Source organism: Gorilla gorilla, chromosome 20, assembly GCF_029281585.2.
Source record: "Gorilla gorilla gorilla isolate KB3781 chromosome 20, NHGRI_mGorGor1-v2.1_pri, whole genome shotgun sequence".
In the NCBI taxonomy this organism is placed as follows: Eukaryota; Metazoa; Chordata; class Mammalia; order Primates; family Hominidae; genus Gorilla; species Gorilla gorilla.
The window spans coordinates 52,976,777-53,004,507 of NC_073244.2; the positions used below are offsets into that span (position 1 = coordinate 52,976,777).

At 52.2% G+C, this 27,731-nt stretch overlaps 2 protein-coding genes and 2 long non-coding RNA genes across 13 annotated transcripts in view; 2 read left to right on the plus strand and 2 right to left on the minus strand.

Moving 5' to 3' along the window:
• The window catches only part of HNRNPUL1 (heterogeneous nuclear ribonucleoprotein U like 1), a 44,886-nt gene extending 34,897 nt beyond the window's left edge, over nucleotides 1-9,989 (plus strand). For 5 of the 9 annotated variants that reach the window (XM_019015138.3, XM_019015126.3, XM_063701363.1 and 2 more), the window contains exons 11-15: nucleotides 3,892-4,060; nucleotides 5,051-5,335; nucleotides 6,357-6,646; nucleotides 8,031-8,252; nucleotides 8,835-9,989. In XM_019015138.3, the coding sequence (XP_018870683.1) occupies nucleotides 3,892-4,060; nucleotides 5,051-5,335; nucleotides 6,357-6,646; nucleotides 8,031-8,252; nucleotides 8,835-8,951 (1,083 nt within the window). In that variant the 3' untranslated portion in view covers nucleotides 8,952-9,989. The remainder of the gene's footprint in view (nucleotides 1-3,891; nucleotides 4,061-5,050; nucleotides 5,336-6,356; nucleotides 6,647-8,030; nucleotides 8,253-8,834) is intronic. The other 4 variants (XM_019015136.4, XM_019015127.4, XM_019015131.4 and 1 more) reach the window with 1 other exon arrangement.
• Nucleotides 3,943-5,102, minus strand: LOC134757684 (uncharacterized). Its single transcript, XR_010131972.1, has 2 exons — nucleotides 5,010-5,102; nucleotides 3,943-4,102 (listed from the first exon to the last, which is right to left on the minus strand). It is a non-coding gene; the product is annotated as an uncharacterized lncRNA (long non-coding RNA).
• LOC129528540 (uncharacterized) lies at nucleotides 9,456-12,481 on the minus strand. The gene is made up of 2 exons (XR_008673813.2): nucleotides 12,316-12,481; nucleotides 9,456-12,209 (listed from the first exon to the last, which is right to left on the minus strand). It is a non-coding gene; the product is annotated as an uncharacterized lncRNA (long non-coding RNA).
• Nucleotides 12,482-12,540: 59 nt separating this feature from the next.
• On the plus strand, nucleotides 12,541-27,240 carry CCDC97 (coiled-coil domain containing 97). Of its 2 annotated transcripts, XM_019015139.3 has the most exons (5): nucleotides 12,541-12,740; nucleotides 18,766-19,221; nucleotides 21,977-22,255; nucleotides 22,741-22,870; nucleotides 24,988-27,240. In XM_019015139.3, exons 1-5 carry the CDS (start codon nucleotides 12,689-12,691, stop codon nucleotides 25,106-25,108), a joined length of 1,038 nt encoding a protein of 345 aa, XP_018870684.1. In that variant the 5' UTR covers nucleotides 12,541-12,688; the 3' UTR covers nucleotides 25,109-27,240. The 2 variants fall into 2 exon arrangements, with proteins under 2 accessions (XP_018870684.1, XP_055225477.1); XM_055369502.2 differs by having other exon boundaries at nucleotides 22,741-27,240.
• Nucleotides 27,241-27,731: the final 491 nt, after the last annotated feature.

The window sequence follows — 27,731 nt, forward strand, 5'->3', positions numbered from 1 at the left end:
GGGCCATGTTGCCCAAGCCCACCCCAGAGTAGGGCACTGTTGCCTGGGAGTTCCGTTAGAGGGCTCTAACAGCCTAGAGCCAGGCCAGGCATCAGTTAGAATCAGGGCTGGATGGGTTGATGTCACAGTCAGAACATGTTGTTCTAGTCCTCATTTGCATCCTGGTCAGCAGGTGCCACACTTTCGCCTGAAACAGAAACCCAGGGCTAGAATAGTCTCCCACCGTAACCTGTGTCTTATTTGCAGGCCTTGGAGAAAGGATGTTTCTTTCCTTCATCCCCAACCAACCATCCCTAGAGCCTGAAGCCCATTCCATTCTTGACACACCAGCCAGTTCTCTTCCTATAAATGTGGTTCTTTTGACTGGAATTCACCTCACTCTGAGCCCAAAGTAAATCTTTCCTCATCAGCCTTCACTTTGCTCCTCAGATCTAGCTAAGTTTCTCCTGCTGCCAGTATGACCCTGGTGAGCTGTGACAAGTGAGAGTAGACAGGGACAGTGGGGCTTGAGAGATCCTGGGCTGTCACATCATCATTCGTACCTGCTGTGTTCCCTCCTCCGTCCCTCAGACTGTTATACACCAAAACTCCCCATATAGCTTCTCTGAGAAACCCAACTCTTGTCCCTTAGTCCATGTCACAGGGTCCAGGGAACACAGACAGCCACATTTTCTCTTAGAATCAACATCTTCAAGCAGGGTGGGACTGGGAGAAGCAGAAGCTAGGCAGAGGGAACCAAAGCAGCTGGAAAAGCTGACCTAGCTGTTGTGCTGGTCTCATAGCAACAGCTGCCAGCAGCCCCCAGTGACCACAGAAGTGCTGGGCTGGCCCAGGGGCTGTGACCTCACTGTGTTTGCTGTGGCAACAGCCACCAGCAGCTAATTCCCTTTCCTCCAGGAAAGCCAAGTATTTGCATTTCTGCTGGTGTGGTTTAGATACTCTTCTTCCCTTCCCCAAATGAAGGAATAAGTGGAGGGAGGTGCAGTCTTAAAAACCGCTGCTGAGTTGATTCTCAGCACCTCAATTCCAAAGTGCCTGAGAAGCCATCTCTGAGTCTACCCACTTCCAAGGACAAAGGCCAGCTATTTATGAGTCCAATCTGCTCCGCCTCCATTCCTCTCATCCCATGAAGCTGCAGGGGCTAGCCGTCTTGGCAGCATTGCTTCTCTTCTCTGTCCCCTCATCAGGACATTGACAGGGCAGTTGTACCACATGGAAGACCTCCAGGACTGTCACTCCATGCCCTCGCAGTTCAGAGGAATCAAAGTAGGAACACTTAGGGGCAAAAAAAAAAAAAAAATGCAGAATGGTCTGGGGCCATATTCACCCTGGCACCTACCTACTCTGAGCTTTTGTGTCAGAAGAAAATTATATTTAGCTGAGGAAGCCAAACTCTTTCTTCCTATGACCAGATGCCACGTTCTGCTTTGCTTTTAGGAATGGAGTCAAAGAAGAGTAGTGGGGAGAGGGGACTTAACTTTTCCTCTGTAACATGATGTTCCTTTTCAAACCATTTGTGGCCCAAGTGCTCTTTGTGGGCCGGTGTCCAAGACCCCAAGAACAGTATGTGTGTGCCTGTCACCCACATGACTGCCCACATCCTCCTTCGTGAGGGTAGGGACACTTTCCCTGGGGGACAGGGAAGAACATTTTTTCCTGGCGCATGTTTCAGAGCCAGAGGATCTGGTTTAAGCAGCTGCACCCACGGCCCCAGAACTTCCAGCAGATTTGTGCTGGAGTCCTTGGCCCCTGGCTAATCCACATCCAGCACCCTGTTCCTATGTCTTAGAAGAGGATCTCTTGAAACCTTGTTTTTTCCTCAAGCTTCAATTTTCCTTGGTATTTTCCACTGGGAAGCCTCTCCTGGATAGTCAGTTCTGTAGGTCTTATTTTCAGATCCACTCTGGGTGTTGACTTTTCACTGCCCACTCCTTTGGCACTGGCCAGAGATTTTTACATCTGCAAATGCTCTCCAGAGCCAGGACAAGGGTGATGATCCTTGTCTTTCAGACGAGGAAATTTGAGACTCAGGCTACTTGGGGACTTGTCTGAGTCTCACAAATAGTAAAGGGCACAGCGGGGATTTCAAGCCCAAGTTTCTTCCCCAAAGCCTGTGTTCATTCCACCCTGTCTCACTGTTCCTGCCTTTCTGCTTGGGAGGTCACTATAAGCTTAACCTTTTCTTTGGTCTGAGTTGCTTCAAGTCAACATGACAGTATAAATATCTACCCAGTGATGACCACATCAATGGCAGCTCACAGTTGTTGAGTGTTGGCTATGAGCCAGGGCCTGGGCTTAGACGAGGGCTTTTACTCACATGGACTCATTCAGTCTTCACAGCAACCCTAAGACATCCACGCCGTTTTCCCTTTTCAGGGCTTGATTTTACAGAGGAGCAGGCTGAGGCTGGGCCATCCCAGTGCACTGCCCGCTTCCTGTCAAGGTGTCTTCTGCCCTGGAGGCCACCTGTGTCCCCCTACTTGAGTAGTTTCTTGCACTTTGTCAATTGCTTTATGGACATTCTCTTACTCAGTCCTTGCCAGCCCAGGGAGGGAGGCTTTTCAACCCCGTATTACAGATGAGGCAACTACAAGGACTGGCCAAGGTATGTTAGTAGCCACACCAGGACTTGACCCTAGACTCTTTGCACCCAAGCAGGCCACATCTTCAGAATACATTTTTTTTTTTTTTTGGTCCATTTGTACATACCCCTTTACAGACTGTTTTCCCCATCTGTGGCTTCTTTCTTGGGTCCCTATTAGAGCCACTAAAAAATTGTTTAAATGCAGTTAAAAACTCCTTACTCCGTTTCTGCTGAGTTGCCGAGTTTCCATAGGGAGGGTACCTGTATAGGTGCCTGGGTCTTACTTCTAGAGGTTCAGGCTCAGGAAGTCTCAAATGAAGTTTGAGCTGCTCACTTTTTAAGTAGTGTCCTTGTGATTCAAGTATACAAGCTGAGTCTATGGAACCCTGAATCCAACAGAGGTAGGCCCCATTCCCAAAGGGCCCGACATGAAGGAGGTGTTCGGTAAATGGAAGCCGATGTTGTTACTGCTCTCAACCACATATGTGCTAGAGCACCGCTCTGCCAGCACCAGCCCAGGACACACCTGCCATCACTTAGAGGAAGGGAAGGAAACATCAGGAGCAAAACTGCACTTGCGAAAAGCAGAGTCTCCTGACGTGTAGAGCTTGCTGGTTAGAAGCTTGTGGGTGAGGCTGATGTTTCAGAGAAGGACTGAGGGAATAAAAGAACCAATGTTAATGAGAACAAACTACAAAACTGTCCAAAGGAGCTGGTTAATTAGTAGCATAGCTAATCTATAGGTATTACACAGCCATTAAAAAAGAATACTGCGCAGAAAAACTTTAGAGAAAGTTTCACGTTACATGAAAAAGCCTCAGGAGGATGTGCATAATGCAATTCTTTTTGTGTAAAAAAATCACATAGATATTTCTAAAAGTGCACGGAAGAAATTCATTCTTCATTCTCTCTGGGAAGTAGGGCTGGCACTAAGGAACGCAGGGTTTTTTCCTCTAAACTTTATGCCTTATACTGTGAATTTTTTTACCAAGAGTATGTATTAGCTTTTAGAATAGGGAAAAGAAATTGTAAGGTCCAGTACCAAGAACAAATAGGATTAAAAAGCAAAGTCCCAACCATTAGGAATCCTTTGCCCTGTGCCTGTCTGCAGCCACTTACCTAAGTCAATTCATTTGCTGAGGGTGACTCAAGAATCTTCAAAGTAAAGAAGAGCTGTTTCCTGAGTTTCTCTGCTTACAAGGAGCACTAATATCCTTTTCTCATCCGTGGCCTACATAATACCCCTCAGAGGAAAAAACCAACTCTTAATGTACCATCTCTTGCCTCTTCTGTTACCTTACCCTTAGACAAATGTTTATGGGTCAGCCCAGAGACGAAAAATGAGACCATTTGAAGGCTTCCAGCGCAAAGCTATTGTAATTTGTCCCACTGACGAGGACCTAAAAGACCGAACAATAAAGCGAACCGACGAGGAAGGGAAGGATGTCCCAGATCATGCGGTCTTAGAAATGAAAGGTAGGAAATGAGTGCTTCCCAGAGGAACGTCAATGCAGGGTCCTGGAGAGAAGAAGCTCTTTACTCAGTTTGTCCTTCCCTGGCTCCCTAATGATTTCTTTTTTGATCTTACTCTTTCCTTGCTTCTGCTTTGTCCCTTCTTGTCTACCATAGCTGTGAATGGAAAAGCTACCCATCTGTCTTATGTTGGGGTTTTCAGGCTGGATGGGGCTGGGGCAGCACAAGGGAAAGGATGTATGGGAGCTAAAGCTGAAAGTCCTGCGTGCTCACCCTGCCTCTGGTCCCAGATGGGCTGACTGTGGGCAAGCGTCAGTTTGTTTCTCTGTAAAAATAGGGATGGTGATGCCATCTGTCTGACCCATTCCCTGGGGTGAGGCCTGAGGGAGCTGTGCACTGTGTCTAGGTGGGTCTTAGCCACCTCTTCAGAAAACGGAGCGGAGGAGTCTTTGTTAGCCCCTGACACTTAGCAGGCTGAGGGGTTGGGGCTTTGTCTACCTCTTTCTCTCTCTCTCCCTGTTTTTTTTTTTTTGTTCTTTTTGTTTTTTTTGTTTTTTTTTTTTTGGAGAGGGAGTCTTGCCCTGTCACCCAGGCTGGAGTATAGTGGTGCGATCTTGGCTCACTGCAACCTCCGCTTCCTGAGTTCACCTAGTTCTCCTGCCTCAGCCTCCCGAGTAGCTGGGACTACAGGTGTCCGCCACCATGCCTGGCTAATTTTTGTATTTTTAGTAGAGATGGGGTTTTGCCATGTTGGCCAGGCTGGTCTTGAACTCCTGACCTCAGGTGATCCACCCGCCTCGGCCTCCCAAAGTGCTGGGATTACAGGCGTGAGCCACCGCGCCCGCCCTTCTGTCTATGTCTTTCTTATTCACTACTCCAGTTTTCTTCACCTTCTCCCTTCTGGAAGGCCACTCTTCTGGGTGGAGGGGACCAGACTTCAGATGGTACTGACCTCTTCTTCTTGTTCCCTTTGGGGCACTTCCTTCCTCCTAGCCAACTTCACGTTGCCAGATGTTGGGGACTTCCTGGATGAGGTTCTGTTCATTGAGCTGCAGCGGGAGGAAGCAGACAAGCTAGTGAGGCAGTACAACGAGGAAGGCCGCAAGGCTGGGCCACCCCCTGAAAAGCGCTTTGACAACCGAGGTGGTGGTGGCTTCCGGGGCCGCGGGGGTGGTGGTGGCTTCCAGCGCTATGACAACCGAGGACCCCCTGGAGGCAACCGTGGCGGCTTCCAGAACCGAGGGGGAGGCAGCAGTGGAGGAGGCAACTACCGAGGAGGTGAGACATCTCACACACAGCACTCTCCACTTTCTGTTCCCAGGTTGGGGCTGGGCTTTGACTGCTTATTCAATCAGCAACTGAAGTTTTCTGAGCTCCAGCTGTGAGTTATACTCTGGTAGAAAACTTGAAACAAGTCAGACACGGAGACCTCAGAAACGCTCCCACTTTCCCACTCCCCGGACGCTGGTTATGAAGCCCTTTGCCCATTTGCATATCACAGTGCACATTCTGTCACATTGCTGTCATTTTTGTGAACCTTCCCCCATCTGACCATGAGCTCCTTGGAAATAGGATCTAGATCAAAATCTATTGGAAATGGGGGCTACATCTTTGGCCAGGTCTGAAGAGGACTAGATGCGACTCGTTCATGGCTGTCACCAGTGCTTAGCTTCCTCTCATTTTTTTTTTTTTTTTTTTGAGATGGAGTTTTGCTCTTGTTGCCCAGGCTAGAGTGCAATGGTGTAATCTCGGCTCACTGCAACCTCTGCCTCCCGGCGTTCAAGCGATTCTCTCGCCTCAGTCTCCCGAGTAGCTGGGATTGTAGGCAAGCACCACCACGCCCGGCTAATTTTGTGTTTTTAGTAGAGATGGGGTTTCTCCATGTTGGTCAGGCTGGTCTTGAACTCCTGACCTCACGTGATCCACCCGCCTTAGCCTCCCAGAGTGCTAGGATTACAGATGTGAGCCACCGCACCCTGCCAGCTTCCTCTCTTTGAGCATCTCCTTCCTGCATATTCAACAGCTATTGAGATGCTGGGACACAAAAACCCAGGACTGCCTTGGTCTCTGCCTCACCATTCTTGCAGTCCAGTGAATGAGACAAACCTGTCATAAGGGCTGGGACAGGGGAGTACGCCCGGGGGTCTAGAGAATCCCAGAGGACATGCTTTGTTGTTCACCTTGAGTTCTTGCTCTGCGCCTGGCCATGCCAGCTCACAGTAGTCACCAAGACAACCCAGTTCCCTGGGGTTGCCATTTGGGAATGATGGCGCCTTTCGTCTGGATTTCTCCAACACAGGTTTCAACCGCAGCGGAGGTGGTGGCTATAGCCAGAACCGCTGGGGTAACAACAACCGGGATAACAACAACTCCAACAACAGAGGCAGCTACAACCGGGCTCCCCAGCAACAGCCGCCACCACAGCAGCCTCCGCCACCACAGCCACCACCCCAGCAGCCACCGCCACCACCCAGCTACAGCCCTGCTCGGAACCCCCCAGGGGCCAGCACCTACAATAAGAACAGCAACATCCCTGGCTCAAGCGCCAATACCAGCACCCCCACCGTCAGCAGCTACAGCCCTCCACAGGTGAGAGAATGAGTGTGTGTTTGTATGTAGTGATCGCACGTGTGCTCTTGAACCTGAGCAAGTTAGGTGGAGGCGGATCTGGGGAAATCAACACATGCCCCAGCTACTGGTCTTCACTCTAACCTCTAGCCTGCCCTTCTTTCTCCCTGGCCGTGATCTTGACTCAGATGGACCCTGCACATTCCCAGATCCCCTCCAAACCCAGGAGTAAATGGAGACCTTCCCAGAACCTGCTCTTCTCCCACCACCCTCAAGGGGATGGGCTGTAAGCACTGATCCCTCCAGCAAGTACATTATTCTTGGCTAGTGTCACTAACCTCACTAAATCCCCAAGAAAGCACTTGACTGGAGTCACCCCTTGCCCAGGCTGGCTGACCTCTTTGTCTTTTGGACATAATAACCAGGGCACTAAGGTTGCTGAGGACTTGCCCTCTGCACAGAGAGCTTCAATCCTGAGCAGCTCCAGGCTCAGTTCCCGTTCTTGGAAAGCCAGTGCCCTGGCTCTGGTATGCACAGGCTCCTGTAAACCAGAGAGGTTTTCAGTTATCACACAGCCATTTCCCAAGCACTTTCCTCATGCCGGGCCTGGAATCAGCTGCCAGGAGACCAATGGATGGTTCCCAGGCCCAGCTAACTAGAATATTTCTTAGAACAAGAGTTGGGCAGGCACAGATCCAAACCCCCAGCCCCACAACATCCTGTTTCTGTGAGCTTGGACAAATAGCTTCCCGTCTCTGGGCCTCATTTTCCTCATAAAGGTGTTAGTAGAAGTTCCTTCCAAGGTTTGTTGTGAGGAATGGGTGGCACTATAGCTCTGGGACTAGGCAGACCTGGGGTCAAGTCCTTTTTCCTTGGCCCAGAAATTTCATCTTGAGCCTCAGTTTCTTTCTCTTTAAAATGGAGCTAGTGGGACCTACCCCTAGGTTCTATATGGCGATTAAATGACGTAATGATCCAACCTGTACTTGGGAAGCACTTAGTCAATTGCCACTACTGTTTCTCAGCAGATCTTCCAGTAACAACTACCACCACCTGTTGAGTACCCAGTGGTTTATACACACAAGCTTGTTGGATACTCAGGGCAAGCTAAAGGAGTTGTTCTTGTTGTATTGTGATTCTCATTTTATAAAAAAGAAAACTGGGATTTCAAGAAGTGCCGTGTACCTTGTTCCCTGGGGGTCTCAGAGCTGGGGTTAGAGTCCACATCACAGCCCTGGGGCTTGCCCTTCATCCTGCCCTACCATGGCATGGAGCTGGCTCTCCTCCTTCTCAGCCCACAAACAATGTCCACTAGGCAAGGGAAGGGCCCCTGTGGGCCAGCCACTTAAAAAGGCCCTTTTTCCATCCCAGCATTTCACATCTGCAGATTTCCTCTATTTCACAGAGCTTTGGCTTTTTTCCCTCCACTTTCCAGCCGAGTTACAGCCAGCCACCCTACAACCAGGGAGGTTACAGCCAGGGCTACACAGCCCCACCGCCTCCACCTCCACCACCACCTGCCTACAACTATGGGAGCTACGGCGGTTACAACCCGGCCCCCTATACCCCACCGCCACCCCCCACCGCACAGACCTACCCTCAGCCCAGCTATAACCAGTATCAGCAGGTAGGTGCCAGACTGGGGGCCAACTGGATGGAGAGACTTCCATGGGCCCCTCCTGGGTGTGTATTCCCAGACTTAAGTCCCTGCTTATCCCTAAAAAGACAGCCTGCTGGCCTCGGCCTGGCGTTCATCTGGTGCAGCCATTCCATTTGGTCAACACTTCTGCACTGGTTGCTAGGTAATTGGTATCCTAGCCCCCTCCACAGTCTAGCAAGTGAAGGGGGAAGGGCTGGCCTAAGTACCAGGGGCCTCAGAGTCCTCTTTCAGCACCATAGACAGGGGGCTCCAAATCCTGCTGCAGGTTGGTGCCCAGGCCCCCATACCTGTTACTAAATCTTTTGACTATGATATCTAGCTATACCCAAAAGGCACTGGGTTGACAAGCTGAGACCTGGGCTTCAGTCCCTAACTGCCTACCTGTGTGGTGTCAGGTCTTTCCAAGGTGCCTTGATTTCTCTGTCAGGGGACCTGTGTTCAACTGTTGTCACTGCAGCTGTCTCTGCCCTAGGTGAGGGTGGGGCTGGTGGGGAGGCTAAATGTGTGGTGGATGCAGGACAACTTGGTGTTCTTGGTTTCTTTCCCCAGTATGCCCAGCAGTGGAACCAGTACTATCAGAACCAGGGCCAGTGGCCGCCATACTACGGGAACTACGACTACGGGAGCTACTCCGGGAACACACAGGGTGGCACAAGTACACAGTAGCCAGTGTGACCCAGAGGCTCCCGGAGGCCCCTGCCGGCTTCCTCCACCAGCGCCTGCCTCGGCCCCTCCTCTGCCCCCGCCAGATCCCGTGGTGCTGGGGATGGGGTCATCCCAGGGCTGCCTCCCTCCAGCCCACTGCCTCCCCTCTGAGGGGCTTCCTTCCCCTCCATAGGGCCAGGCATTTTTTTCTGGATTCAAACAGGCAACAATGACCTTTTATTTTCTGTTTGTCCCCACCTCCCCAACCTTCCACCTCCTGTTCTTCCTACCTTCTTCCTTTTTGACTAAATAATCCCCACCTCCCTTGATCATACAGTGAGGCTACAGTGACTGAGGGGAGAATCCCCTCCTGTTCACTCTCCCAACCCTGCTCCAGCCCCTCAGCTTCCCAGACCCTCATGCAGTTGGTTGTAAATTCTCCCAGGAGCTGTTTTACTGTCTACTTTTCAGGATTAAAAAAAAAAAATCAAAACTTAAAAAAAAAAGTTTAAAAAGCAAAATGGGGAGGGAGGAAGCAGTGACTTTTTTTTGGTAATTATGCGCTTTTTTTTAATTTTTAGAATTTGTCTTTTTACTGTGGGTCGGCTGTTGATATTTCATCAAGATAAGCATTTCTTTCCTGAGTTCAGGTGACTGAGGAAGAGCCACAAAACAAAACACAACAAAACCAAACCACAGAATCATCTTTAACCCAACTTTTTATACGATGCCCCAGTTCCCCATAACTTTGCACACAAGCTTCTGTGTTCAGTTGAATTGTAACTGCTTTTTGTATTTGGAGAGAGTGACTATTGAACTTGAAACCTTTTATTCCGGGCGTCTTGGTAGTTTCTGGTGGGATTCAGTGGGTGAGAGGGAAGAAGGGGAGGTTGGGGGGCTCCTTCCCTTCAGAACTTGAAGTTTCTCCCACTGCCTCCTCTCCAGTGGTCTCCCAGGTGCCAGACCCAAAAGCTTTTCCTACAGTGATACCCTTTATTTTTACTTCCCCTTGACTCATATGTTTTAACATGATTTTAACAAACTGCACTTATTAAGAAATGTGTTTGCCCTGTTTTGTTTGGTTTCGTTTTGTTTTCTTTGAATAAATGACATGGCACCTCCTAGCAGGAAGGAAGCAGGGTTGAAACCCTGAAGTGTTACTGCAGTTGGCCGTTAACTGGGGTGGGGGCCTCTTTAAAGGGAAATTATTTACTCATTCATTAAACAACTTAACTGAGGGATTCATATGCCTGGCCCCGATTTTGGTGCTAAAAATGCACGCTTAAACAAGGGTCCCTGGTTTAAAATCCACTAGTTCATTTTTAAAGTGCTTCTCTTGTTCTCTACCTCTCACAGTCTAAAATCTCTCCAGGAGTTTTTGACTAAAGGACATGGAACAGGCCTCTAGGTGGAGGGATGGGTGGGACTGATGGGGCAGAGACCAGGGCTGGTTTGTTCGGGATCATCACTGGGCATCCACAGACCACCTGCCTCAGGCCTGGCCTGTGTGCAGCACGGAGGACAGTTCCTGCCTGTTCTGTGTTTGGGGCTCATGGGGATTCCAGGAGCTTCATGTTTCAGCCAGTGTGTGTGAGCCACCTGCTGTGTTCTTCAGCTGTCCTGGACAGTGCTGGGGACATAGTATGGCCACGGCAGTCCTGGACCCCGTTCTCATAGAGCTCCCACTCCAGAGAGAACAAAGACCTGCCAGCACCAAGTGGTCAGCTGTGAGAGCCTGGGGTGGTGTGCAGGGAGGGCTTCCTGGAGGAGTGAGCCAGGGTAAAAGACTCCAGATTGCACCCCCATGGCCCATCTTCCCCTTCCTTAGCAACCTTATGTCTTCGTTCCCTCATACATGCTGTGTTCCTGGCTCCTTGTGAGAGACAATGCTGGGCCACAGGAGAAGCCAATTCAGCCCCAATCTTCCCTGGTGGGAGCTCAGAGCCTTGTGAAGGGGAGATGGGCAACAAAAACAAGGGAGGGAAGCTGACTAGTCTCAGAATCTCGGGTAGGGCATCAGAACGTGAGAAGGAACCAAGGTTGGTGGCTAAAAGGGACCCTAGAATGCGCCAGAGAGGAGGTGGCAGGGCCTTTAGTCTGGAAAGTCCCCTTCCCTGCATGTCCATATGCTGGGCTACAGCGCCCTCTGCTGGCCTCTCCTGGTAATGCCTAGGTATCTGGGTTGGTAAATAGGGACCTCCTTGGCTTTCTTCCACAACTCCAGGCCTCAAGGGAATGCAAATGGGGAAGCTCTTCCTCTGTTCTCAGCCAGTTTTTCTCACACGTCTCATCTCCAGTCCCTTGATGCCCACTCCCTTCAGAATAAAGGAGGTCAAGCCACTTACTATGGCTTATGAGGCCCTGCATGGCCTAGCACCTGGTAACCTCGCTGGCGCCCTCTCTTTCTGCTCCCCCTTTGAATATCAAATCAGTGTTTATTTTGTTCTGAGGAGCCATAAGTCCTTTTTGGAACCCACAAATGATGCCATGAACCACTGCATTGGAGAATACAGAGGTACATGGAATTTTGCATAAAAATTCATGAGGTTCTCAAAACCTCCACAGCCCAATCATGGCTTTCAAGTTAGAGCTCCTTTCCTATGCCCTGACCGTAGTGAAGTGCTTGCAGCAACCAGAACCGTCCGTACCTGCCATCCTCCTCAAGACTCTTCCCTACCTTCCTCTTAACCCAGCTCCTACTCGTTCTTCAGGTCTTACCTTGAGGGTACCCTCCCAGAAAGAAGGCTTCCTTGACCTTCCAGCCTGGGGTGGACAGCTCCCTCAGCCCTCTGGATCCATCAAAGCCCTGGCCACTGAGTGACATGTCTGTCTACTCTGCTGGTAACACCTAAATAGAGCCCCACCCATCCCATAGGGAAATAAGGACCACAGTTGTCTTGTTTCACACCTGTAGATTTCCTCCAGGTCCTGGGAACACAAAATGGGAAGTTCTATCTCACTACCCATCTCGTGCCAGCCAGAGACAGAGTATGATGACGGAAGTAAGCCAGGCTGGTGGCTCACGCGCGTAATCCCAGCATTTTGAGAGGCTGAAGCGGGAGGATTGCTTGAGGCCAGGAGTTGGGGACTAGCCTGGGCAACAAAGTGGGACCCCTGGCTCTACAAAAAAATTTAAAAAATTAGCCGGGCGCGGTTGTGCGCGCCTGTAGTCCCAAGTACTCCAAAGGCTGAGGCAGGAGGATCACTTGAGCACAGGAATGTGAGGTTACTTGAACTGTGATCGCGCCACTGCATTCGTCTGGGCGACAAAGCGAGACCCTGTCTCAAAAAAAAAAAAAAGAGTCAAGGCTTAGTAATATTCCTGAATTCCTGAAGGAGTGAAGAAAGGGAAAGGACAAGCAGGGGTCTAAACGAGGGCACGAACCCTCAGCGTATGACGGCTCCAGGCTCCGGGGGAAAGTCCTTTAGCCATCCATCCCAAAATTAAGCACGCTGGGAGCTGGAGTCACAGCTGTGATAAAACGAACAATGATTCTGGTTCTTACTGACTGACAAGAGAGGTTTAAGGGTCTCTCACTCTCCGGGGAGCCCCTTTCCTTCCTGGCTGCGGAGGGCGGAGCCCGAGAGAGGCACGCATGCGCAATGTAACGTCTGCCTGAGGCCCGGAACTTTGGTGCCTGGGCGCAGCGGTGCACCCGGACCCGGAACATTCTCAGGCGAAAGCGTCTCTTGCGTGCGTGGGCCGGAGGTTAGTGTGCGGGGCCCGCCGGACGGTTGAAAAGTCCGAGAGAATCAGAATGGAGGCCGTGGCGACGGCGACGGCGACGGCGGCGAAGGAACCCGATAAGGGTGAGATCTTGGTCACGCGCAGGCGGCGGGTGGGTGCGGTTGCGGTGTCTCTAGGAAATGATTCCCCCAGGAACGCGAAGTAGGACTCGTTTTAGGGGGACACCCGCCCCCCTCAGCTTTACCGGTCGTCTTCACTACTTTGCCCAGATTATTCCCTCCCTTGTCGCGGGCTGACCTTCTTTTCCTCCATTCCTTCCCCCAGAAATTAACCTCTTCCCAGTTGCAGACCAATCCTTTCCATGTCCCTAACTCATTTCCTTACCAGGCTAACTCTCAAATTAACAGAAACCTCTCTACCCCGGCCTAATTCCTGCATTGCCTCAGACCAGCCCTTCTCAAATAACCTCCTTCCCTATACCAAGCTGAGCCTTCCCTTGCTCTCTAGACGAATCCTCCTACCTTTCCAGGCTAAACTTCTACCTGCCTCATGCAAACTTATCCCAATCTAACGATTCCTTCATTTCATTGTAACTCCGGTTTCCCCCAAAGTCCGAAATCCAGCCAGGCTCCTTTCAAAGTCCTTACTCAATTTCTGTGCTTTCCCACAACCTTCAAAGTAATCCGACGTCGGGTGAGGTGTGATTGGAAGCGTGGCTCCAACACTACTGGCCAAGAATTGGTAATTGTGGAAGCCAGATGGAGATGACTGGTATATGGAGGTAGGGCGAGAGTTGTCGTTGTACTTTCTACTTTTGTGTATGTTTGAAATTTTCTAAAAATAAAAAATTTAACCTAAAAAAAGTCTTAAGGCCGGGTGCAGTGGCTCCCACTTGTAATCCCAACACTTTGGGAGGCCAAGGCAGCAGAGTTGCTTGAGCCCAAGAGTTTGAGACCAGCCTGGGCAAGAGAGAGAAACCTGATCTCTATAAACATTTAAAAATTAGCCAGGCCTGGTGGCTAGGGAGTAGCTAGGACAAGCTATTCAGGAGACTAAGGTGGGAGTGTCACTCGAATCCTTTGAGATTGCAGTGACCTAAGATTATTACACCACTGCACTCCAGCCTCTGCAACAGAGTGAGACTTGAGCCCAGGAGTTTGAGACCAGCACTGGCAACATAGCCAGACCCCATCTCTACAAAAAATTTAAAAATTAAGGCCGGGCCCGGTGGCTTACACCTGTAATCGCAGCACTTTGGAAGGCGGAGGCAGGAAGATCACCTCAGGTCAGGAGTTGGAGACCAGCCTAGCCAACATAGCGAAACCACGTCTCTACTAAAAATACAAATATTAGCCAGGCGTCGTGGTGTGTGCCTGTAATCCCAGCTACTCGGGAGGCTGAGGCACCAACTGGAATCACTTGAACCCGGGAGGCGGAGGTTGCAGTGAGCAGAGATCGCACCACTGTACTCCAGTCTGGGTAACAGAGCAAAACTCTGTCTCAAAAAAAAAAAAAAATTAGCCAGGTTTGATGGTGCATTCCTGTGGTCCCGGCTACTCAGGAGTCTGAGGCGGGAGGATCACTTGAGCCCAGGAGGTCGAAGCTGCAGTGAGCTGTGTTTGCACTATTGCATTCCAGTCTGAGCAACAGAGCAAGACCCTGTTTCAAAAAAAAGAAAAAAAAAATTTGTCTCTTGGCCCCATCTATCTCCTTCAGAGAGTCATGTACACTTGGTCTCCATTTCCTCGTCTCCTGCTCACGACTGTCTGACTTTTCTCCTAAGAAACTGCTCTGATTAGGGTCTGCGCTGACTTCCCCCATGTTGTTCAATTCAGTCCCCCCATTCAGGTTTTTGTTTGTTTGTTTGTTTTTTGAGAGAGTCTCACTCTGTTGCCCAGGCTGGAGTGCAGTGGCATGATCTCAGCTCACTGCAACCTCCGCCTCCCAGGTTTAAGTGATTCCCGTGCCTCAGCCTCCCAAGTAGCTGGGATCACAGGTGCCCGCCACCATGCCTGTCTAATTTTGTATATTTTTAGTAGAGATGGGGTTTCACCATGTTGGCCAGGCTGGCCTCGAACTTCTGACCTCAAGAGATCCTCCTGCCTCAGCCTCCCATAGTGCTGGGATTACAGGTGTGAGCCACCACACTTGGCCCATTCAGGTTTTTTTTCTTACTAGACTGGACTAGAATTAAATGCTGTTGACCCTTCCATCCTTTTTGCATGTTTTCCTTTGGCTTCAGTGACACCACAGTGCCTGATTTCCTGCCTGTCTCTCAGGCTGCTCCTTCTCAGCCTGACTTTGTTTCCCAGGGGTGCTGTAACAAAGTACTACAAACTGCATGGCTTCAAACAACAGAACTTTATTCTCTCATAGTTCTCAAGGCCAGAAGGCTGAAGTCAGTGTTGCTGAACTGAAATCCAGGTGTCTGCAGGGTCGTGCTTCCCCACAGGCTCTGGGAGAAAACCCATTTCTTGCTTCTTCCAGCCAGTGGTGGTTTCTGGAATTCCTTGGCATGTGGCTACATCACTCCAATCTCTGCTTCCCCTTTTGACATTGCCTTCTTTTTTTTTAAGACGGAATCTCGCTCTGTTGACCAGGCTGGAGTACGTGATCTCGGTTCACTGCAACCTCTGCCTCCGGAGTTCAAACAATTCTCCTACCTCAGCCTCCTGAGTACCTGGGACTACAGGAGCACGCCACCACACCCGGCTAATTTTTTGTATTTTTGGTAGAGCGCCATGTTGGCCAAGCTGGTCTTGAGCTCCTGACCTCAAGTGATTCACCCACCTCGGCCTCCCAAAGTGCTGGGATTACAGGGGTGAGCCATTGCAACCGGCCTCTTTTTTTAAAGATAACAGTAATGGGCTCCAGGGATTACGATGTAGCTATCTTTTGCACAGCCAGTTTTTAGCTTCAGAGGCATGTCCTCCCCGCATCTGTGCAGTGCTTTTTCCTGGACCCTCTTGTCATCCCTCTCCCACTCCCCTGTGCCCTCCCCAATCCCTACCTCTCATTTCTCTTGGCTTTGGTTCTTGTCTTGATTCTGATGACACCCACAGCTCTGTCTCCAGCCCAACATTTCTCTCCTGAGGAGTCTGGAGGTCTGTGTAGCAGCAGTCGGACCATTCCCCTGGATGCCTCCCTTACTTCCAGCACGTCAGCCCTGTGGCTCCTCCACTCAGCCTCCTGACATCTTTCTGATTCGCTCACTCATGATCCTGTTCCTTCCTCCACAGCCCCTGCCCTTGTCCAGCTCAGTCTTCAGCTGCATCAGTGATTTAAATCCTCCCTGATACACACAACACATGTATGTCACCTGTGACTTCTTTCCTCCTCTACCCAGCCATGCTGCTTAAAGTTGTCTCTATATTCTGTTTTCATGTATTTCCTGCTTGCCGCAGGCTTGCTCCCTCCACTCTTGGGAGACAAGTCTCACCAAGGTTTGCCCAGCGCTCCGCTTTCCTGTTTTCTTTCCATTTTTTTGAGACAGTCTTCACTCTGTCACCCAGGCTGGAGTGCAATGGCTGATCTCGGCTCACTGCAACCTCTGCCTCATGGGTTCAAGCGATTCTTGTGCCTCTGCCTCCTGAGTAGCAGGGATTACAGGTGCCCACCACCATGCCCAGCTGATTTTTGTATTTTTAGTAGAGAGAGGGTTTCACCATGTTGGCCAGGCTGGTCTCGAATTTGTGGCCTCAAGTGATCTGCCCACCTCGGCCTCCCAAAGTGCTGGATTACAGGCATGAGCCATGGTTCCCAGCCAGCTTTCCTGTTTTCTTTGCCCGTATTATTGTTGATCCTGACTGTCTCCCACATCAGACTGGGTGCTCCCTGAGGGCAGGAGCTGGACTGGATTCATCCTATGGATCCTCAGCATTGCCTGACTTAGGGCCTCTCAGAGATTTAGTGTTTTTTTTTTTCTTTTTTTTTTTTTTTTTTAGAGTTTTGCTCTTGTTGCCCAGACTGGAGTGCAATGGCACGATCTTGGCTCACCACAACCTCTGCCTCCCAGGTTCAAGCTATTCTCCTGCCTCAGCCTCCCGAGTAGCTGGGATTACAGGCATGTGCCACAATGGCTAATTTTGTATTTTTAGTAGAGACGGGGTTTCTCCCAGTTGGTCAGGCTGGTCTTGAAATCCCAACCTCAGGTGATCCACCTGCCACAGCCTCCCAAAGTGCTGGGATTACAGGCGCGAGCCACCGCGCCCGGCCTAAGATTTAGAGTTATTAAAGAGTGGTTGGGTGAACGCATGAATGCATGAGAGAGTGAATGAATGAGTAAACAAATTAGCAAATGTATTAACGATTTAAAGAATTGAGTGGATCAATAAGTCAGGCCTCAGGGCCTTTGCAGTAGTTGTTGCCTCTGCCTGGAATTCTCTTTTCCAAGAGACCTCATGGCTTAATCCCTCACCACCTGAGGTCTCTAATCAAATGTCACTTTTTTGGCAAAGCCTTCTCTGAGCCTTCCATTTAAAATTGCAGCCTTGGCCAGGCATGGTGGTTTACACTGTAATCTCAGCACTTTGGAAGGCTGAGGCAGGAGGATCACTTGAGGCCAGGAGTTCAAGACCAGCCTGGGCAACACAGGAAGACCGTCTCTACCAAAAAAAATTAAAATTAGGCCGGGTCCAGTGGTGCACGCCTGTAATTCCAGCACTTTGGAAGATCAAGGTGGGAGGATTGCCTGAGCTCAAGAGATTGAGACCACCCTGGGCAACCTAGTGAGACCTTGTCTTTACTGAAACTTTTTTTTTTTTTTTAATTTAAAGATTGGCAGGGTGCAGGCCGGGCGCAGTGGCTCACACCTGTAATCCCAGCACTTTGGGAGGCCGAGGCGGGTGGATCACGAGGTCAGGAGTTCGAGACCAGCACGGCCAAGATGGTGAAACCCTGTCTGTACTAAAAATACAAAAATTAGCCGGGCACGGTGGCAGGCACCTGTAATCCCAGCTGCTCGGGAGGCTGAGGCAGAGAATTGCTTGAACCCGAGGCGGAGGTTGCAGTGAATCAAGATTGCTCCACTGCACTCCAGCCTGGGCGAAAGAGCGAGACTCCGTCTCAAAAAAGAAAAAAAAAAGATGGGCAGGGTGCAGTGGCACACACCTGTAATCCCAGCACTTTGGGAGGCCGAAGGGGAGTGGATCACCTGAGGTCAGGAGTTGGAGACCAGCCTAGCCAACATAGCGAAACCCTGTCTCTACTAAAAATACAAAAATTAGCCAGGCATTTGGCTTGTACCTGTAATCCCAGCTAGTCGGGAGGCTGAGGCACCAACCACAATAACTTGAACCCAGGAGGCGGCAGTTGCAGTGGGCAGATCTCACGTCATTGCACTCCAGCCTGGGCAAGAAGAGCAAAACTCCATCTCAAAAAAAAAAAAAAAGAAAAAATTTAAAGATTAACTGAGTATGGTTGTGCATGCCTGTAGTCCTGGCTGCTCAGGAGGCTGAGGTGGGAGGATTGCTTGAGCCCAGGAGTTCAGGGTTACAGTGAACCATGGTTGTGCCATTGCACTCCAGCCTGGCAATGGAGCAAGGCCTTACCTCTTAAAAAATAAAAATAAAAATAGGCCAGTCACAGTGGCTTACACCTTTAATGCCCAGCACTTTGGGAGGCCAAGGCAGGAGGATTGCTGGAGCCCTGGAGTTTGAGACCAGCCTGAGTAACATGTCAATACCCTGTCTCTACAAAAAATTTAAAAATTACACAGGCATGGTGGTATATGCCTGTGGTCCTAGCTACACGGGAGGCTGAGATGGGAGGATCGCTCAAGCCCAGGCGGTCAAGGCTGCAGTGAGCTGTGATTGCGCCCTGCACTCCAGCCTGGGTGACAGAGCAAGACCCTGTCTCGAAAACAAAATAAAATTGCAGCCTCCTCCACCTCTTCCCTCCTCCTTCCCTGTTTATTTTTCCGCATAACTCCAGGAAACACCTAACACATTATGTTTTCGGTAATTATGTTGCTAATTGTTTGTGTCCCCTACTGAAATGTCAACTTTTGCTCACTGTGGTTTCTCTAGTGCCCAGAACAGCGCCCAGAATATAGTCAGTGCCCAGTAAATGTGAGCTGAGTGAGTGACTAAGCCCCCAGTCCCTTCCCACACTCCCATCTCTGAACTAACCAATCTCTCATTTCCTCAGGCTGCACAGAGCCTGGACCTGGGCACTGGGGTGAGCTGAGCCGGACACCAGTCCCATCTAAACCCCAGGACAAAGTGGAAGCAGCTGAGGCAACACCAGTGGCCCTGGACAGTGACACCTCCGGGGCTGAAAATGCAGCAGTGAGTGCTATGCTGCACGCTGTAGCCGCCAGCCGCCTGCCTGTTTGCAGCCAGCAGCAGGGTGAACCCGACCTGACAGAGCATGAGAAAGTGGCCATCCTGGCCCAGCTGTACCACGAGAAGCCACTGGTGTTCCTGGAGCGCTTCCGCACAGGCCTCCGTGAGGAGCATCTGGCCTGCTTTGGCCACGTGCGTGGCGACCACCGTGCAGACTTCTACTGTGCTGAGGTGGCCCGGCAGGGCACTGCCCGGCCCCGCACCCTGCGTACCCGCCTGCGTAACCGGCGCTATGCTGCCCTGCGAGAGCTGATCCAAGGTGTGGGGGCCAGATGGGTGAGAGTGGGCACATATGGGGAGGGAGGGGAGACTGAGGCAGAGGGAATTAGAGAAAAGAATACGAGAGCAGAAACAGAGACAGAGATCCTGGGAGAGAAGTTCTGAGACAGAGACAGGGATACAGGAAGAGACTGAGACAGAAATGTAAAGTAAGGGGGAGAGATAGACAGGGGTCCAGGGAAGAGAATGGGACAGACAATGAGAATAGATCAGAATTTAGTAGATGTCAGAAGTGGCATTTCAGATTGGTAGGCTGAGGACACAGTACACAGTGCTGTGATAATTGGTCATACCTAAGGAACAAAACATGAGATCCCTACCTCATACCATATACAAAGGCATCAGGGGAAACCAAAAGGAGTATGTACATGACCTTGGGGACACAGAAGCCTTCTGAACAAGACACACTGTGAAAACCATGAAGGAAAAAAAAGATAGCTTTTTGACCGTGACATAATTAAAAGCATCCTTGTGACCACAACACCAGAACCAAAGTTAAAAGATGAGAGTGAATGAAGCAGAGTGAGTTAAGTTGCTGTTAGGGAGAAGGCACAAGTTATAGAGAGGTTCACAGAGAAAGAGAGAGAGGCTGGGCATGATGGCTTATGCCTGTAATCCCAGCACTTTGGGAGGTCAAGGTGGGTAGATTACTTGAGCTCATGAGTTCAAGACCAGCCTGGGCAACATGGCGAAATGCTGTCTCTACAAAAAATACAAAAATTAGCTGGGTGTGGTGGCGCCCTAGCTACTCAGAAGGCTGAGGTGGGAGAATTGCTTGAGCCTAGGAGGTGGAAGTTGTGTGAGCTGAGATCCCACCACTAAGCTCTAGCCTGGGCGATAAAGCCAGACCTTGTCTCAAAAAAAAAAAAAAAAAAAAAAAAAAAGAAACACAGATGTGGAAATGAGGATGAAAACAGAAGGAAGATGGGCCGGGCACAGTCACTCAAGCCTATAATCCCAGCACTTTGGGAGGGCGAGGTGGGGGTGGACCTGAGGTCAGGAGTTCCAGAGCAGCCTGGCCAACATGGTGAAACCCCATCTCTACTAAAAATACAAAAAAATTAGCCACATGTGGTGGCAGGCAACTGTAATCTCAGTTACTTGGGAGGCTGAGGCAGGAGAATTACATGAATCTGGGAGGTGGAGGTTGCCGGAAAAAAAAAAAAAAGATGAAAAATGAATGAGGTGGGGGTAGGTGACATAAACTGAAAAAAGCAGGAAAGATAGAAAGATGGAGATAAAGGAAGAGATGAAGAGAGATCCAGAGCCGGGGTGGGTGATAATCCAAGTTGGGGAGAAGGAGGGATAGAAACTGAATCTGCTAGAGGCTGGGCACAGTGGCTCAGACCTGTAATCCCAGCACTTTGGGAGGCCGAGGCAGGCAAATCACTTGAGATAAGGAGTTCAAGACCAGCCTGGCCAACATGGTGAAACCCCGGCTCTACTAAAAATACAAAAAAAATTAGCCAGGCACTGTGGCAGGTGCCTATAATCCCAGCTACTCAGGAGGCTGAGGCAGGAGAATCACTTGAACCCGGGAGGCGGAAGTTGCAGTTAGAGTTAATCGAGATCACACCACTACACTCCAGCGTGGGCAACAGAGCAAGACTCCATCTCAAAAAACTGAATCTGCTAGAGGATGCCACAAACAGCTGGGGGTAAGATTGCTGGCAGGAGTAGGGAAGCTGAGCAGGACAGGGACAGTCACAGCCTATGGTGCTGCAGAGGCCAGGAGTCTGAGCAGTTTCTTTGCCCTGGGCTCTGAAGACAGGGCTAGGACCAGTGGAGGGGAGGGACCAGGGCAGGTTTAACTGTTATTTGAGGGACAGAGTCGCTCGTGCAGAAACAGGCAGCCAGGGGTGATGCAGGGAACTCAGGTTTTGGGGTAGTGGGGAAGCCAGGCCCACCTGAGGGGTTGCTACATAGAGGAGCACTCGAGAGAGGATGGATCTAGGGCCTTCCACCACCAGGAGGCTTTCCCAGGGATACACGGGCAGATGCCCCACCTGACCTGATCCCTTGCACACACATGCCAAATCCACGTGGATGTACACACATACACGCCCCACAGTGAAGGCGTGTCCACTGCCAGCCAGACTGGGGCCCCACAAACAAGCACACAACCTAGAGACACACAACCTCTGCTGCATTGTCCTGCATGCTGACACCCAGACAGACAGGTGTCCGTGGGCATATGCTGGGCCTCACAGGACATGTGTGTATACATGGGCCACGCACACGTCCATGGGCAGGAGCTTGCGCATCGTGCCTGGACACAGTTGTACACGAGCTCCAGACCGTCAGAGCCTCAGAGGCCAGGATGTAGCCAGGTCTGCCCATGCACACACATGCTTGGATGCATGAATACATGAATACACAGGAAGATAGAGGCCGGGCCACATACACACACTCAGGTGCCTGCACGAGTAATCACATGCACGTGACCTCAGGTGCCTGCATGAGTGCTTGCGCACACAGCCTCAGGCACCTGCATGAGTATTCACGCGCACGCCTCAGGCGCCTGCATGAGTATTCACACGCACGCCTCAGGTGCCTGCATGAGTACTCACGCGCACCTCAGGTGCCTGCATGTTTTCCTGTGTTTTTGAATGTGTGCATACACACACTTGGACTGTGTACGCACATCATCCCACAAGCATGATCACACACATACCCACATGGACACATCTGCTCAGTCGCTCACCCCATGCCCACCCTGTCTCTCCTCTGTGCAGGGGGCGAGTACTTCAGTGATGAGCAGATGCGGTTCCGGGCCCCCCTGCTATATGAGCAGTACATCGGGCAGTACCTCACCCAGGAGGAGCTCAGTGCCCGCACCCCAACCCACCAGCCCCCCAAGCCCGGGTCCCCCGGGAGACCTGCTTGCCCGCTCTCCAACTTGCTGCTCCAGTCCTACGAGGAGCGGGAGCTACAGCAGCGTCTGCTCCAACAGCAGGAGGAGGAGGAGGCCTGCTTGGAGGAAGAGGAAGAGGAGGAGGACAGTGATGAGGAAGGTGAGGGCCAGTAGCAGGGAGACCCCAGATTCCAGACACCCCAGCCCAAGGCCTGTCTGTCTCCACTTCATGGCAGCAGGCTGGGCCCCCAACCTGCAAAAGTCGACATTGCGTCCCTCCCCTGCCCAGCCTGACTCTGTGTATGCCCTTCCAACCGCTGCAGCATCCCCATCTCCCACTCTGAGGCACCAAATGAACCCTTGCCTCCGGGTCTGGTCAGGCCGTTCCCTCCGCCAGGAATGCCTCTCCTCCCACCCTTCAGGTCTCAGATCCTGACCCGAGGATACAGTCTCCAGAGCACTATATGGTCATGTGTTTTATGCGTGTCCCTGGAGGGCAGGGACCAGGGCCATCTCTGTCACTACTGTGTTCCCAGAGCCACCCAGCGCAAGGCTGGGCACAGGAGAGCAGCTCTCTGTGGACTCTGTGCTCGGTGCCTGCCCGAGTGCACCCGCATTCACACCCCCTCTCCTCTCCCTCTGCAGACCAGAGGTCAGGCAAGGACTCGGAGGCCTGGGTTCCCGACTCAGAGGAGAGGCTGATCCTGCGAGAGGAGTTCACCAGCCGCATGCACCAGCGCTTCCTAGATGGCAAGGACGGGGACTTTGACTACAGGTGCTTCTGTGCCTCCACCTCCCCATCCCCCAGCCCAGCATCCCACGGCCTTTGGTCACATGCACAGCCCTTACCAAGCTGTGGGGGTCTCCCTTTGTGGAGCTACAAGGCCCTAAAACAGTTCCAGGATGTGGAACCCAGCCAAAGGAAGAGGCGGGGTGACCTTGGACTAGCCTTGTCCATCTCAGACCCTCAGTCTCCTCACCTCCAAGGCAGGGGGTGGACAGGGATGACATATAGCTCAGTATCAATGAAACCCTGAAACACTTCCCTCCTGGCAATGGCAGAGGCTACTACCCCAAGCCCCCCAAGTCTCCCTAGGAAGCCCAACCTCTTCCGCTTCACCTTGGACCTCCTCATGCTGCACGAAGTAACCCCTGGCAAGGTTCATGCCCGGCATGGAGCGGCCTGCACTGGCTGCCCCGACAGTTACAGTTGTTCATTTCTCCAGTAGCACCCCAGGGCTGAGACACATGGGCCACCTGCTTTGGAAAAGGACCCAGGAGAGTGATGTGTCAGTCAAAGATTGGTTTTGTCATTTAAGGTAGCTTTGCCTTGTGGTCCCAAACACTGGGCCCAGCAGCAGAGGACCCTCCTTGGTTTCACATCCAGCCCCGATGACATGTGAAATGTGTGACCACACATAAGCGGACCCTACGTCCGTCCTGAGGTGGGCTCATCAGGAAAGTGGGAATTGTGATTGCCCCTGCTGTGGGGCCCAGCCATGGTCACCAGAGCCTCCTCCCATTCTGGGATCCCTGGCTCTTGAATGGAATCTGGCTGCTCCACTTCCAGCCAGGCAGGCCTGCTCAGAGCCCCAGTTCCTGCACGCAAAGTGGTGAGCAGAGGGCCTGGACCATGGGGACCCTCATTTAGCAGGCATCACTGCTGTTCCCAAGCCAGGGCCCAGGAGGAAATTGGGGGTGGCAGGGACCACAGTGTGTTGCCTCGGGAGGGCAGCAGTGGCCCCGATGTGTCCCCCATCCGTGCATTCAGTTGGCATGTGCTGAGCATATGTGATGTCCACAGGCTCTGGGGATAAGGTGGGGACCAAAACCAACGAAAGGCTTCCCTGCCTGCAAAGGGGTCCCACTCTAGTGAGGAAGATCTAGAATTTTCTAGCACTTCATGGTGATGGGGCCATGAGGAAAAGTGAAGCAGTGGGAGGGGAGTGACAGGGTGGCTAGGGAAGGCCTCTCTGAGGGGCTGACAGCAAAGGCCTGCAGGAAGTGGGAGGAGCATTCCTGGCAGAGGCCATAGTAGGTGCCAGAGCCCCCAGCAGCACTGAGGGGTAGAAGGGGCTGGAGCAGTCGCAAGGGGTCGCAAGGGGGTAGGAGATCTCTGAGTGGCCAAATCAAGCTAGGCTTGGCGACCCGAGTGCTGCTGGGTTTACTTGCTGCCTTAGGGCATGGGCAGCTGTCCTGCCTGTGGTCAGCTCTGGCTAATCCCGGCCTCTATCCACTGGAGGGCAGTAGCAAGCCCCCAGTGATGACATCAAAATGTCAAAATGCCGTGGGGGCAAAATTACCCCCAAGTGGTTCTTTGTTGAGAGCCACTGCCTGCTTGAGAATGTAAGCCCATGTGTTGCCACATTTTACAGCTTTTTAAGAAAAACTAGAGCTTTGGGGGTTTTTTTAGACAGGGTCTCCTTTGTCACCCAGGCTGGAATGTGGTGGTTTGATCATAGCTCACCGCAGCCTTGACCTCCTGGCCTGAAGTGAGCCTCCCGCCTCAGCCAACTGAGTAAGCTGGGACTACAGGTGCTCACCACCACGCCTGACTACTTTTTCAATTTTTTTGTAGAGACAGGGTCTCCCTTTGTTGCCCAGGGCTCCAACTGCTGGGCTCAAGCCATCTTCCTGCCTTGGCCTCCCATAGTGCTGGGATTGCAGGCATGAGCCACCATGCCCAGCCCAGAGTTTTTGTGCAAACTCTGATTTGGGAAATGTTTCCTTGAGTTTTAAACCCTGAGAGTTTTAAACACCATCTCCCTTGGGAGGGTCAGCTCTGACGGCTGCCAGCACATGGCCTTTGACATCAGGGCGCCCCAGGCCTTTGACCTGGGCATCCGAGGGTCCCAGGGAAACCCAGTCCTTGACAGCCTCCTCCCCCTGCAGCACAGTAGACGACAACCCCGACTTCGACAACCTCGACATCGTGGCACGGGATGAGGAGGAGAGGTACTTTGATGAGGAAGAACCTGAGGATGCACCCAGCCCAGAGCTGGATGGGGACTGATGGCCGCCACCCTTCCCACCGCCTGCCCCATCCCCAACCCCAACAAGGCAGCTGATTCCAGGCCTGCTCAGTGACCCTTTCTCTAGGGGGACATCAGGGCAGTGCCCCACAACCCACACACACCACCATCTCACTGGGTCTAGTCTCATCTCAGACAAACCCCACCCCCACTGTCCCACCCTGTCTCCTGCCTCTGTCTTTCTTGGTGTCTGTCTGGGCTTCTTTCTGTCTCTTTCTGTCTTTCTGTCTCTCTCCCTACCCCCGCTCCCTCTTTCCAGTGCTCTGGCTGGCTGTCTCTCCCTTTCTCCCCCTCTCTCTCTGCCTTAGGCTCTGTCTCCACCGCAGGGCCCAAGGTGAAAGTCCTCCCCTTGCCGGAGGCCAGCTGGCAGGGCCTTTCGTGGCTGGAAGTGGCCAGTTTGGTTCCGGTGCTGACCCCTAGGCCCCAGCGCAGCTGCCTCCCGTGCTGTCTGTCTCCCCCTCTCTGTTTATGTCTGCGCTGTGTCTCACACTCAGAGCCTCCTTGCTTCTGTTAGGTTCCCATCTCTCCTTCTGCCTCACTCTGGGCCTCTTCTTTCTACTTGTACATTTCCACCTCTCTAGGCCTCTGCTGTCACTGTCCCTCTCTGTCTGTCTCTCAGCCTTTATCTCTGGGTTTTGATCCCCCGCTCCAGGCTCTGGGCCCCTTTTTCCCCCTTCCCTCAAACCTGGCTGCTATAGGCAGCAGAACCCTGACCACTGAGTAATACAGCCCCAGGGGAGGGAGGAGACCCCAGGCAGGGAGGATGGGGGCAGCTCTCTTCTCTCCCCAGGACCCAGGCTGTGGATCACGGGGCCTGCCAGCTTGAGTGTAGAGGGAGGGGGGACTCTACCCTTCTCAGCCCCACCAGCCCCCCTCTGCCCAACCACAATTTTCCCTTCCTCCGCCTTCCTCTCCCTCTCCTGTTTACACTCCCCAAATGCGCACAGGCTGTTATCATGGGTCCTGAGTCATCCCACACACAGCCTGCCCCAGCGTCCCTGCCCCCAGCTGGCCGCAGGGCCCGCCCCATGGAGCCCCCTGCCGCCCTGGGCTAATGGGAGCCAGATGGCCGCCTGGTGACTCAGCCACCGGGCCTGTGGGAACCCAGGCGTCCCGCCTTCCCATGCCCCCACACCCGGCTCCTGCTCCCCCAGCAGACACACACAGGAGGGCCTGGCCACTGTTGAGGGGGCACACAGGGCAAGGGTCAGCAAGTCGGGGCCTAGGGACTCCTCATGCCTCTGAGATGGAATGGTGGTATCCTGCCATGGCCGAGCCTGAAGGACCCTCAAAACTGCCTCCTGGAGTCCACGGTTCCTGACCTCCAAGCCTCAGCTATGCCCTCTAGGTCAACCAGAATTAGAGCCAGACAGGGAAAGTGAGAGCTGGATGGAGGCAGACAAGATGCTCAGAGCGACTATTAAAGAACGAAAGCCTCTGCTACGGAGCGCTTCTGTCCTCTCTCAGGCCCGAGCGAAGTGCCTGACACTGGGTTGGATTCTCAGATGGCCCCATGAACTAGTGAAGTGGGTCAAGGGAGGCCCGGAAAGATGTTGCTTCCTCAAGGCCACTCGGCCATCAGAGGCAGAAATGAAACAGGAACCCAGGCCTAGAATCACAAAGGTCCTAGAAACCACTTGGCTGTCTGGCCTCTCAGGTGTCAGGGCCATCCAGAGTGAGACAGCATTGGAGGGACAAGTGTGCACGCAGATGTCCTCAGACGGAAAGGTTTGAGAAGGGTCAGATGGTAGGCGGGCCTAACAAGGGCTCCGTGCTAGCCACTGTCCCGCACACAGACAGGATCAGGTCATCTTGATATGGAGATCAGTCCCCAAATCACTGAGTTGTCCCAGCAGTGCTATGCGCTAGGTACTACCAATATCACTCCTCTATTTCCCAGAGGAGGAAGCAGCAGCTAGACTCCAGGACCTTGGGGTCATACCTCTCAGAAAGCCAAGAGTGCACGATGAGAGCTGTCTGTCTCTTACCTGCCTGTATTTGTGCCCCCTTTTTAAGAGCAGAGGGCCTGGGCCACAGGAAAGGTATCAGCCCTTGGTGATAGGCACATTTTTTACCAGTCTATCATTTGGTCATTAAATTTGTTTACGATATACTTTGCTATACGTAAATTTGTTGTGTAGGTTTTTAAAAAGCGATGAGAGACACAGAAATTGAGTCAGAATTAGGGTTAGTCAGATGGTCAAGACGTGAGCATCTAGCTGACAGACAGAGGTGGAGCCGGTCCCAGGGACAGGGATTAGATGGGGAGACAGGAAGAGAGGTGGAGACAGAGTGGGGTAGGGATGACGGGAGACACACCCCCTGGTCACTGCCTCTGAGACCTGGGGGTGGTGGGCCCCAGGGCGGGTGCCTCCCATCCCCCTCCCGGTTCTCCCAGGGTCGGGGTAGGCGGAAAGGCTGAGTCAGGGAGGGCGGGCCCCGCTGGGAGACAACCCCTAGGTGGGCATCCGGCCCCCACCCCCGTGTCTCCTGTCCGTCCTGGCCCTGGCCTGGCTCGCTGGCCTGGCCGCCACCCCGCCCCGCACGTCTGACACCTCCATGCGTCCTGCCAAAGCAAGCTGCCTCCCTGCACTCTTCCCCCTC

Bases quoted from the DNA above. Each gene is read 5' to 3' on its own strand.
- CCDC97 (XM_055369502.2), top strand. From the start codon at position 12,689: ATGGAGGCCGTGGCGACGGCGACGGCGACGGCGGCGAAGGAACCCGAT. The intron at 12,741-18,765 runs GTGAGATCTTGG...TCATTTCCTCAG, and splicing joins GGCGAAGGAACCCGATAAGG to GCTGCACAGAGCCTGGACCT. The intron at 19,222-21,976 runs GTGTGGGGGCCA...TCCTCTGTGCAG, and splicing joins CCTGCGAGAGCTGATCCAAG to GGGGCGAGTACTTCAGTGAT.